Consider the following 12,808-nt stretch of genomic DNA (forward strand, 5'->3'; position numbering starts at 1 on the left):
CGCACTTCAATCCTTTAGAAAACTATATTTTGTTCTCTGGGTAAAGACTTTTTCAAATTTTGTTGGCCTGTGTTATCGAACTTTTGCTCTTTGCAAAATAAGACCTATTAGTTCTCCGAATGCCCCCAAGTCCTGAGAATTAGCTGGAAAAAGGGTATAATATATTGGCAGTCAATTAATTTAAAATAACATTTCGACCTTATGAGGTTCGAGGTAAGAGCCTTGAGAAATATAAGACTGTTAGAATTTCAGCCATCAGATAAAGACCGATCTCATCGGAGACAATTTCCAAACCAATACCCTTTATAGTTTTTTAACCATAAGCGTAGACTGAGATTCCGTCGTCCTGAGAGGACAGTGTTAAGCCTAGTCCTCTATTGTTACTGTGTATTCCTATCCGGAAGGTTCTATCAAAGTTCAGTTTAGAAACGGGTCTGTTCATTGAATCAAATGTTTTTTCCGAAAGACCTCATATGGGAGCTATGACCACTTACGGCCCAATCCGATAAAAAAATTCGCAAAACTTATTAAATGAAAACTTATGAAGAAAAAGAAGTTGACATCAATTTTAATACGACTATCGAAGTCAAGGGTCTGTCAGTAGTTCTGCAAAAGTTTATAGAATTTTGGTCTGTTCGACATTTTACCAACTATTTTTTTTAATTTGAACTTAGTTATCACCATATTTTCCCCAAAATACAACATTCGCTCATTTGACTAAATAGCCAAAGAAGCCTTATGATAGCAAAACGATTTTTTTCCAATACTTTTCATAAACTAAATTGGTAAGAATTGCAGCAAACGAAAATCGTTCAGTACAATTTTATCATTTAGCGCGAACTACAAGTATTTGTTGAGATAGAGTTCAGTTCTTAGTAGAAGAGTAACAAATCACAAGTTAATCTAACTAACTAGTAAAAGTATTTCCTTACACAAAAAGCAACAAAAAAAACTATATTCCAAAGTATTTACACATGTTAAAGTGAACATTAAAACAGCTTTGGGCCAAAGTATTTTTCCACAAAGAAAGAAAGGAAAACATATAGACGACAGACATCACAACCAGAACGAAAAAAAAAAACATACGAAAGAATACTAAATACAGCTTTACCTAATTTATTGTAAATACATTTGCAAACTTTTGCATAGATATATACACACATATATGCACACACATCAAACTTACATTTAGAACGTATTTAACCTAATTCTTATTTTATTTTTATTACTTTTACAGCTCCAACTAAACCTACTGAACCCAGGACTTGGAAAAAACAAACACATAACGAATTTATACCATCGTCACACTAAATAGCAAAGAATAACTATGGATTTTACAGAATATCGTCAAAGGGGTAAGTGTTGATTATACTTAATGATGACACATACTGTGCCCAAGACTGTTTTAACCATTCTTGGACATACTACATATTCATTTACATATAAGATTATTGGCTATATGTATGCGTTTGCTGGATATTCTAGTCCAAATCAATTTCGTTTTATTATAAATAAAATGCTACATTTGTTCAAGGCCATAAAAATCTCCACAGTTGTAATATAATTTCAATTAACTTGGTTCTAATCTGTTCAAATTCCATATCCATATCATTTATATACAACTTATTTAAAGCTGAGTAAAAAAAGTTTCTGTATATTTAAGTCCTAAGTTTAAAATAATAAAAGTTTTAAGCCAATTTATTAGCTGAAACTTAACAATAAACATTAAATACCTTGGACTTAGTATAACCTTCAAAAAGGGTCGTGAATGCAATTTAGAAAACTTTTTGAGAGCCTTGAGTGATACAAGGCTGCCTAGAAAGTCTTGAGCCTATGTTCTTTAATGTTTCTATGTTATTTTATATGGAATTGATTGCCTCTTTAGATCTATTTATAATACATCCTTGGATGGATGGAGGATTTTTGAGGAAATATTAGAATTTAGCGCAACTCAATCCTTTAGAAAAGTGTAACCCTAGGTCCCAAATTTATTGGCGTATGTAATTAAGGATACCTTGCCCCCTAAATCATTCAATCATTGCTTGCTTTTATATCTGAACTTCTCTTTCCCAGGCAAAGAAATGGTCGATTATATAGCCGACTATTTGGAAAATATACGTGATCGTAGAGTTTTTCCCGATGTTAAACCGGGTTACATGAAGAATCTCCTACCCGATTCAGCACCACTGGAAGGTGAACAATGGGATGCCATATTCGGAGATGTTGAACGTGTCATTATGCCCGGCATTACCCACTGGCAAAGTCCTCATATGCATGCCTATTTTCCAGCCCTAAATTCATTTCCTTCATTATTGGGTGATATGTTAGCTGATGCTATTAATTGTCTGGGTTTCACCTGGGCCAGTTCACCGGCTTGTACAGAATTGGAAATTATAGTAATGAATTGGTTGGGTAAAATGATTAATCTACCAGATGAATTTCTACATTTGAGTAGTGCAAGTCGTGGTGGTGGTGTAGTGCAAACTACTGCCAGTGAGGCTACATTGGTTTGTCTGTTGGCCGGGAGGACTAGAGCTATTCAGCGTTTTCATGAGAAGAGACCTGGTTATCAGGATGCTGAAATAAATGCTCGTTTGGTGGCCTATTGTTCGGATCAGGCTCATTCGAGTGTTGAAAAGGCGGCTTTAATAGGTGAGTTGTTTTCTTTAGATGAAAATTTTGATTACAGCAAGGTATTATAACTTATTTTTTTTTTATATTAATTCCAAGGCTTGGTCCGTATGCGTTATATCGAGGCTGATGAAAACTTATCTATGCGCGGCCAACTTTTAAGAGAAGCCATTGAAGATGATATACGCCAGGGTCTAGTGCCTTTTTGGGTAAGTATTGGAGAATTTTATAATTAAGAAAATGCCACTTGAAAAAGGGACAAACCATGGATTTAGTATTTATTTTATATAATATTGCTTGCCTATTTAGATCTCTTTAAATTATATTCTTGACATTTTGACTAGCAGTCTTCCGTGGACTAAAAGGAATAGGATTACACTTGAACAACTTTAGGAAATATATTCAATGTTCTGTGTTATCTAAGCTTTTCCTTTTTATTCATTATTAAAATAAATGCTTTCCGATCCACCACCAGTGATGTACGCAAGTTTAAAATTCTCAAGAATCGAAACAGAAAATTGCTGACTTTTTATGGGATAAAATGGATAATATAAACTTCGATAATCTTTGGTTTCTGCAGGACGTACATATGTCGAAGTGCTTTGCGGGAACACCTGCCATGTTGGCCTTATTTTACGGTGGTTTTTCACCCAGGGGTGAGCTTCTTTAAAGGCTCACTAAAGCCCCTTTGTGTATCTTACACGCAGGTGGCAAGTTTTGTACAAGTACTTGGGCTGTTCAATCCCTGACCATTGCTACCTCGTTGGTAAACTTCTGAGATTCAAAAACATCACTTCCGTTTACAACCACGCAGATTAGATGTTCTCTGTTGAGTCGGCAACAGCACTTAGAGATGTATGCGCAACACGAATCTATCAAATAAGCCGAGGACTTTGTATACCCCTACATTCATCCTGTATCCAACGCTTAGCCCCACAGTCTCTTCTCTGTGGGGTATCTGTTGTCTCGGCAACAGCTCTCAACTTATCCCGAATTATAGATTTCATAGTGCATCAGTCTTTTAACCGACATTCTCATCCCGCGATTTTGGGTTTAAACCACAGCCACCTCGTGCACCCCGAAGTGACCTCTCGAATAACCGGTTCCCGTGTTATCAGATGGTTCTCTAATTCGACCCCATGTCAAATCATTGCAAGGAAAGAGGTACTGGTAACACCTCTTTTTCCCCGGGATTGCAATCACACCATGATGGAATCTTCCATTAATGTAACATGCCTCCGGCGGGTTTCTGCAGGAAGGAGGACCTTGTCGCATAGATCATCAATGATTTGTGATCTTAATTCAATAATCAGAGTTCTTGATGTTGTCAATTAGCCACCTTAGATCGGCGTTTTGACCTCTTTACACATTTTTCTTTCCGAATGTCGTTTCAGTAACGATTCGCGAATAATCCAGAAGCGATTCACACAAAAGATACTTGCAATTGAACTAACTACCTTCTTCGGACAAAGTTTTTGTTTCTAATTTTTCAATAAAGGTTTGATATTATTAAAAATTCCACTTGAATTTGATTTAAAATTAAATATTATTTTTTTCCTAAAAAATTACACTTTTCACTAAAAATTCGATTTTTTACTAAAAGTTTAATTCCTCAACAATAATTCGACTTTTCACTATAAATTCGATTTTTCACTACAAATTCGATTTTTAACTAAAAATTTGATTTTTAACTAAAAATTTGATTTTTAACTAAAAATTTGATTTTTAACTAAAAATTCGATTTTTCACTAAAAATTAGATTTTTAACTAAAAAATCGATTTTTCACTAAAAATTCGATTTTTCACTAAAAATTCGATTTTTTCACTAAAAATTCGATTTTTCACTAAAAATTCGATTCTTCAGTAAAAAATTCTATTTTTTAATAAAAATTCGACTTTTAACTAAAAATTTCATCTGTCACTAAAAAGTAGATTTTTCACCACAAATTATATTTTTTACTAAAAATTCGATATTTCTCTAAAAGTTCGTTTTGCTCTAAAATTCCCATTTTTCATAAAAATTGGTTTTTACAAAAATCCAATTGTCTATGAATGAGCAAACAGCCGAATTTTTGATAATGAACTAAAAGTCACCACTAAGCCCATGTGCGCTAAGCAACATATCGTCAATTAGCACAAATCCAATTGGGTCCAAAAGGTCCCTTGTAAATTCCTGTTAGAAAAGTATGAAATAAAGAAAATAAAAGATTAAGAAAGGGATCCATTAAGAGAATAGAGTAGACATTTAAAGGACGAGTAACCGAAATACTATGTCCCCGACTAGTGAGATCATGGAATAAAAACTATTTTGAGAGAATAATATATTCTCCCTCACGTCACACAAAAAGTGATCTATCGTCTCTTCCACATTATAACAACTCCTGCAGAACTCATTATAAAGAAGACCAAAGCGTCTTCCTTAAATTCTAATCCTTACAAAGAATGTCCAATAAATTAATAATAAAAGATATCATATGTCTCTGGGAAATAATAACAAAAAAGCTTTTTGAAATAACACTTAATCCATTGTTACAAAATTGTCTAAATTACCAGCGAAACAAAGTAATTAATACCAAAAAATCCATTGGAACCTAAATGTATGCTTTGTTCAATGTTACAATATATAATTAAGCCAATTTAAAATCTTGAGATGCTGTCAACAGATGCCTCTTACGCAAAAACAAATATTTATAACTTATAAAAAAACAACACACAATTCAGGGGGGAATCACCCAATGTTTGTTAAAAACTCGTGTTATTTGTCAGTATGACAGACTGTGACTACGGCAACAAGTAAAAGCCGATTAGTTTTACGAGTAGACAACCACCAAACTGTTATTAAAAAAACTGTCCCCATCCCCTTGATTTAAAATAACTACAAATTGCCCCACAAGTGTCTTTTTAAGGGAATTAGTTATTGTAAGAATTTATTTTTCTTTTACTTTAGGTTTGTGCTACTTTGGGCACCACTGGTTCCTGTTCTTTCGATAATTTAGAAGAAATTGGCATTGTTTGCCGTGAGTTTAATTTGTGGCTGCATGTTGATGCTGCCTATGCTGGCAGTGCTTTTATATGTCCAGAATTTCGCACGTGGCTTAAGGGTATTGAGCGTGCCGATTCAATTGCTTTTAATCCTTCCAAATGGCTAATGATACATTTTGATGCCACAGCTTTGTGGTAAGTTGATATTTTTACTAAAATATTGTTTATTTTTTACATAAAATAAGCCTAATTAATCTTATTATTTCTTATTGTAGGGTCAAAGACAGTACGGCTGTTCATCGTACTTTCAATGTGGAGCCTTTATATTTGCAACATGAAAATTCGGGTGTTGCTGTTGACTTTATGCATTGGCAGATACCTTTGAGTCGTCGTTTTAGAGCTTTGAAAATTTGGTTTGTTTTACGTTCCTTTGGCATTAAGGGGCTTCAACGTCACATACGTGAGGGAGTACGTTTGGCACAAAAATTCGAGGCTTTAGTATTGGCTGATCATCGTTTTGAAATTCCTGCTAAAAGGCATTTGGGTAAGATAATAACATTCGAAATAACAGGAAATTAATTGACTTCCTTTTGTCCTCTATAGGTCTGGTGGTTTTTCGCATAAAAGGCGAAAATGAAATAACAGAACGTTTGCTTAAACGTCTTAATCATCGAGGCAATTTACATTGTATACCTTCCTCCCTCAAGGGCAAATATGTTATACGTTTTACTGTGACTTCCACTCGTACCTCTGTAGATGATATCTTAAAAGATTGGATGGAAATAAAAAATGCAGCTACCGCCATTTTAGAGGAAATGAATATTACCATATCCAATCGTGTATATTTAAAAGGTTGAATAGATTTTTCAGCAATTAAATAAATTTTATTTAATTTAATTTATATTTTATCAGATACCAAAGAAAAATGTGAGGGTTTCGGCTCTAGCTTATTACTTTCCAATTCACCACTATCGCCCAAAATTGTAAATGGTTCTTTTGCGGCCTTATTTGATGCTGATGAGTTTTTGGCCAAAACTTATGCCGGTATTCGAATTGCAGTAAGTTTTTTATAGAACTTAATTTAAGACAATATAAATATAAAAATCCTTTAACAGCATCAAGAATCCCCTTCAATGCGTCGTCGTGTTCGTGGTATTTTAATGTCGGGTAAACAATTTTCTTTGGATTCTCATATGGATGTGGTTGTACAGACTTCTATGAATTCTCACACCACCAATTCAAGAATGGTCGATTGTTATGGCAAGACTTCAGCAAGTAGTAAGAACGAAGAACGTGATTCTATATGTGAAGATGAAGAAAGTCTGGAAGGTATGAAGCCCAGGTAGTGTAATCGCCAATTTTCACATGTATAGCTAGTTTAATCATGATTTTAGCTTTGTGCAAAACGCGGAGAATTTTTGTAAAAGTTTGGTTATCAAATGGACTTGTCTGAATTCGTCGACCTACTTTGCTAATTGGTAGTGTTGTAGTCTGCCTATCTTGAGGTCAAGGGTTTGATTCGCATCAGAAACTCCGACAAAGGAGAGTACAACAGGTATTTCTTTGGATCTAGTGTAACATACATCCTCGTTACTAACTAACTAACTAACTAACTAACTAACTAACTAACTAACTAACTAACTAACTAACTAACTAACTAACTAACTAACTAACTAACTAACTAACTAACTAACTAACTAACTAACTAACTAACTAACTAACTAACTAACTAACTAACTAACTAACTAACTAACTAACTAACTAACTAACTAACTAACTAACTAACTAACTAACTAACTAACTAACTAACTAACTAACTAACTAACTAACTAACTAACTAACTAACTAACTAACTAACTAACTAACTAACTAACTAACTAACTAACTAACTAACTAACTAACTAACTAACTAACTAACTAACTAACTAACTAACTAACTAACTTACTTACTTACGAACGAAACCGATAGATTGCTTTTTCGTTATAGGGTACCACAATTTCTAAAATTTCCTCAATCAAAAATAGAACACTGAACCCATAAGACAAACTAAACTTGATTTTTCTAATACTAAAAATTACCAATTCCGTATAACTCCCCAAATAATTTGATTCCAAACTTTTATAATAACTCTGCTCTCATACATTTTATGCTTTAAAAGCTTATTAGCTAGCTAGGTTCTCCTAATTCCTATTACATTTTACAGATCCTTTACATTTCTTTTTTCCAGATTGTGAAATGAATTGGTTACTGAACACAACTCTCCAATTAAATCCCAAAAGTTACTTAGCAGTATTAAACAAACATCAAAAACTAACACCAATCGACATCATTCATCACCAGAATAACTTATCATTATTAACAAGATATGCAAAAAGATATGAAGTAAATAACTTCACAAAATCAGTGAATAGTGTTAGAACCCCTTTAACTCAATATCAGCTATATACCCGCCCTAGACGTCCACCACCTTTAAATACCGAACTAAGTAAAGATTTAAGTGAAAAACAAACAGATTTAACAAATCTATATCCTGGGAAACGTTATTTAAATTTGGATTTAACTCCGCACAATGATTCAATATTTACCGATACAATCTTTAACCTGCCGACACCAACGGAAGATCTTATACCCATAATAATAACAGCAGATACACCAACATCCTCTACGAATAGTGTACCAGAAATTGAAGATTTAAATAAACTACATCCACCTAATAGTAGTTTTATAGCAATGTTAGAATCTGATAATGAAGTTGAGGATTTGAAGAAACTTTTACCTTCTACCTCAATATTAATACCAATTGAAGAAATGGCTGAGGAAACAAAAGATATTGAAGAAAGTCTAGTGTCTAATATAAATACTATAACAAAAGAAGATTTGCGCGAAGATAAAGCAGCAAACTCTTCTTCATTTAGCAATTTAATGTATTCTGAAGATAATCAAGATAAAATAGAAGATTTAACTCCTATAAATATGAATCCTTTTTTAATGCAAATATATCCTACTATAGTTAAAGATTCTTCACATGATCAAGAGTTAAAATATCCATCTATAGAAGAAGACTCTTCAGTTTTCAAAGCAACAAATACAGAAAGCAATATGCAACCGCCAATATCTTCAAATAAAGCGGAAGATTTGCAACTTTTCAAGGATATAAATAAAGATGATAATCCTTCATGTTCCAAAGACTTAAGAAATGAAATTATTACAAAACTTCCAAAAGGTTCAACTAAAGACGAAGATTCTTCAGTTTTTGGCCAACTTAGTAATGAAAGCAGTTATGAGCCATCAAAATCCGTTTCTAATTTTGAAGATCCTTTTGATTTGAAAGAATTAAACCGTAAACTCAATATACAGTCTTCAAAATCTTCCAGTATTACAGAAAATTCTTTAGGTTTTAAAGACTTAAACATCAGTTTAAATCAATCGATGGATTTCTTAATTGATTCTGCAAAATCTTCGTTGGTTTTTAAAGATTCTTCAGATTTAGAAGAACTAAATCCGGGAACTTCAAAATCATTGAGTTTTACAGAATGTACTTCAGAATTAAACAAAAATTTAAGACAATCAAAGGATTCGTCGTTTATTGAAGGTATAAATAATGAAGGCAATAATCAACAAGCAAATGATGCTAATCTTAATGAAGATTCTTCACTTTCTAAACAATCAAGTACAGAAAACAGTAATTTATCATCGAATAATAAACCCTCCAACTTTTATAGTGATATAAAGAAAACTTCCATGTCCAACGAAAGCGATAAACAATCTCCAAAATCTTCGGATGTAGTTAAAGATTTAACGGGTTCTAAAGAAACTGGAAACAATATTCAATCCTCAACTTATACAGACGTAATGGAAGATTCATCAGTTTTTAAGGAATTAAGTAATGAAAGCAATATAAAGACTTTAAAAACAACTTTGGTTTTGGAAAGCTACACAGATCTCAAAGAATTACCCAATGAAAGCAATAACCCAAAAGCTAAGTGTTCAACCCAGTCAGATAATTTTCCAAATTTCAAAAACTTTAGTAAAGAATTTGCCCTGGAACCTACAACATCATCTACTTTTGTTGAAAATACTTCAAATTTCAAGGCATTCAATACCAAAAGCTATACAAATGAAGACGTCTCCCTCTTTAAACCCTTAACCAAAGATAATAGTATACAATCTTTAAAATCTTCAAGTCCTTTAGAAGATTTTTCAGATTTTAAAGATTGCGAAAGTTCTAATCAATCTTCAAAATCTTCTTCTGCTTTAGAAGTTGCAACAGTTTTTAAAGAATTAAATAAAGAAAAACATAAACCAACAAAAATATTGAATAGTAAATCTAAAGATGATTCCTCATCGTCAGATGAATTTTTACAATCAGCACGTCAGCCATCGAATTATTCAGAAGATTCATCTAGCGAGTCATCATCTTTGGAATTGATGTGATTGAAAATTCTAAGGATAACGGATAAATTGCAAATATTCGTATCCAGACTGCTGTGCTAGCAATAAAATTAGTGTAAATCAATACTAACCATATAAAAGAATATAATTTAATATTTTAATTATAATAATAACAAAAAACTATTTAACTATTACCCCAAATCAGCTTTGTAACTAAAAATTTTTGTTGTGCTTCTAACAATCATTAAAAATTAATAAATTATAAATTAAAATGCTTGAATATTATAGAAGATAAGTTTTAAAAGTGTGCTGTTATTATGATCATTTTAAAAAGCATTTCAATTACTTATATGTGTGTGTGTACTATATGTATATCAGAAAACTGTACTATTTAATATATTAAACTAATAAATGTATATGTATTAACATTAATTGCAATTTTATTTCCACTACCCTTTAATATTGGAGCTGTTTTTTCTTCTAATCTTACTCAGCCAATCCTTTTTGAAAAAATTTAAAATATTGTTCTAAAACTTTTAAAGCAATTTTACCCGATTTTGCCTAGAAAGAATATTCAGCAAAATGTCGTTCCATTTCCCCATCACATATGACAATAAGATTTTAAAATATACAAATTTATAACTTTTTAAATCAGTGGCAACACTATACATATTGCTCCTTACGACAGGCAATACATTTGAATGTATAATTATTAAAGGTTTTTGTCCAAGATAAACGAGTGTTTCATGTGTTAAAAAAATATATTGCGTACTAACAGCGTGATTCAATAAAATAAGATACAAAATTAAAAAAATCAGTTACCTACTCTATAGTCTAGAATACATCATAGTATAGCCTATAGCATAGTCTAGTCTATAGTCTAGCCTATAGCATAGTCTAGTCTATAGCATAGTGTAGTCTATAGCATAGTCTAGTCTATAGCATAGTCTAGTCTATAGCATAGTCTAGTCTATAGCATAGTCTAGTCTATAGTCCAGTCTATAGTCTAGTCTATAGTCCAGTCTACAGTCTAGTCTATAGTCTAGTCTATAGTCTAGTCTATAGTCTAGTCTATAGTCTAGTCTATAGTCTAGTCTATAGTCTAGTCTATTGTCTAGTCTATAGTCTAGAACTCGAAAGCCGTAGTCTATAGTCTAGTCTACAGTTTAGTCTGTAGTCTAGTCTATAGCCTCTATAGTCTTATCTACAGTCTAGTCTATAGCCCAGTCTATAATTTTGTCTATAGTCCAGTTGATGTTCTGGTCGATAGTCTAATCTTTAGTCTTGTCTATAGTACAGTCCATAGTCTAGTCTGTCGTCCTGACTATAGTCTTGCCTCTAGTATAGTATTTAGTCTTGTCTAGACTATAGCCTAGTCTATAGTCTAGCCTATGGTTTAGTCTATAGTCTAGTTTATAATCTAGTCTATAGTCTTGTGTATGGTCTAGTCCATAGTCTAGTCTATGGTCTTGCCTATTGTACCGTCCATAGTCTAGTCAGACTATAGTCTAGTCTAAAGACTAGTCTATAGACAGACAGATATTTAGATACTGTAGTAGTTTTGCCTGAAGTCTAGTCTAAAGTCTACTTTAGACCAAAAATAATCTATTACAAATTATTCAGTTTCGAAAACTCTGTTCAAAATTTTTGTTTTTGATATTGAAATTTATGAATTTCAAACAAAAGAAAAGTCCAAAAATAAAAAAGTTTTCAAGAAATAAAAAAAAATAAAACAATTTACAAATGCATATATTAGACACCGATTATATAGAACTCGAAAGCCGTAGAAGAGCTCAATTAGCCGCTCTACAATGGCAGACATTAGCCAAATCATCCCGAGTGGAAGTTCGAAAAGCTCATCTTAAATTTGTCTACAGAATCTATTTAATAAGTTTATTATTAATCGTTTTAGTGGCAACACAATGGTGGCTCATAACCGAGATGTATGTTAAGTAATTTTTTTAAGAATTTTAATAAGTTTAATTAAAAAGGACAATTTTTATTTCTAAAGCAAAGCTGTACAGAAATTTGTAATAATCTACAATTATATTATATTGGCTATAGTGTTTGTACATTTTCTAATGTTAACTTTACTGCAATATATGCTAAGAAATAAGAGAAGTAAAAATCTGGTCAATGTTTATATATTTCTAATGGTAAGGAAAGCGAGTTTTTATATTTTTGAAAGAATTGAAAAAGTTTCATTTTCTTTTAGATAGAAATTGGTTCTATAACTCTATCAAGACCCACGGTTGAAGCAGATTTGACAACTTTCTTATATTCATCGCTATTTGCAGTTGTTATGTGGGGCATAAGTTTTATTCTGTCGACTATAGGGCATGTAAGTTGGACTTGAACTTTAATGCTAATTTATTATATTTTCCCTTGTTTTTATTTACTGCAGACAGACACAGATCGTACCTCAGTATATTTATCATTATGGAGTCAAAAATATTATTTAGGCACTGCTACTAGCTTATTAATGACTATGGAATTTACTTTTATTTGGGTACAAATTGGTATATCATTATTTATGGTTTTTTTCATATCGATTGTAAGTATTTGCAGAATGAAGTTTTTTTGATAATTTGAATTTTTTTAAACTATTTCATTTTAAAGTTTTTCATAATCTGGGGACGTTCTCTGGGCTCCCTGAAGTTTTACAAAGAGGAATCAAAATATTGCAACTATTATATTGTTTTAAATTTCTTAAATATGATTTCGTTATTTGCAAATGTTTTAATTTTTATACAAAGAATTGTCGATCAAAATACTGATGATGATATTGGTGATGAGGTTTGA

At 32.0% G+C, this 12,808-nt stretch overlaps 2 protein-coding genes across 7 annotated transcripts in view; both read left to right on the plus strand.

The window, feature by feature from the left end:
• LOC119601346 (histidine decarboxylase) overlaps positions 1-10,429 on the plus strand; it is a 12,055-nt gene extending 1,626 nt beyond the window's left edge. Inside the window, exons 1-10 of one of the 6 annotated variants that reach the window (XM_037952254.1) lie at positions 802-1,121; positions 1,238-1,355; positions 2,074-2,652; positions 2,731-2,840; positions 5,579-5,808; positions 5,889-6,157; positions 6,217-6,465; positions 6,526-6,671; positions 6,729-6,955; positions 7,842-10,429. In XM_037952254.1, the coding sequence (XP_037808182.1) occupies positions 1,328-1,355; positions 2,074-2,652; positions 2,731-2,840; positions 5,579-5,808; positions 5,889-6,157; positions 6,217-6,465; positions 6,526-6,671; positions 6,729-6,955; positions 7,842-7,848 (1,845 nt within the window). In that variant the 5' untranslated portion in view covers positions 802-1,121; positions 1,238-1,327 and the 3' untranslated portion in view covers positions 7,849-10,429. Of the gene's footprint in view, positions 1-801; positions 1,122-1,237; positions 1,356-2,073; positions 2,653-2,730; positions 2,841-5,578; positions 5,809-5,888; positions 6,158-6,216; positions 6,466-6,525; positions 6,672-6,728; positions 6,960-7,007; positions 7,138-7,841 lie in introns of those variants that run through there. The other 5 variants (XM_037952250.1, XM_037952253.1, XM_037952251.1 and 2 more) reach the window with 5 other exon arrangements.
• A 1,320-nt stretch (positions 10,430-11,749) lies between these two features.
• LOC119601345 lies at positions 11,750-12,808 on the plus strand. Its single transcript, XM_037952249.1, has 5 exons — positions 11,750-11,949; positions 12,018-12,162; positions 12,222-12,347; positions 12,411-12,560; positions 12,626-12,808. Exons 1-5 carry the CDS (start codon positions 11,750-11,752, stop codon positions 12,806-12,808), a joined length of 804 nt encoding a protein of 267 aa, XP_037808177.1.

The sequence above is a fragment of the Lucilia sericata genome, unplaced genomic scaffold, assembly GCF_015586225.1.
Source record: "Lucilia sericata isolate MDLA Ls3-8-SP2 unplaced genomic scaffold, ASM1558622v1 Contig000159F_arrow, whole genome shotgun sequence".
Classification (NCBI taxonomy): domain Eukaryota; kingdom Metazoa; phylum Arthropoda; class Insecta; order Diptera; family Calliphoridae; genus Lucilia; species Lucilia sericata.

Excerpts from the sequence above, each read along its gene's own strand:
- LOC119601345 (XM_037952249.1), top strand. The coding sequence starts at position 11,750 with ATGCATATATTAGACACCGATTATATAGAACTCGAAAGCCGTAGAAGA. Across the intron at positions 11,950-12,017 it reads TGGTGGCTCATAACCGAGAT|CAAAGCTGTACAGAAATTTG; the intron begins GTATGTTAAGTA and ends TTATTTCTAAAG. Across the intron at positions 12,163-12,221 it reads ATGTTTATATATTTCTAATG|ATAGAAATTGGTTCTATAAC; the intron begins GTAAGGAAAGCG and ends ATTTTCTTTTAG.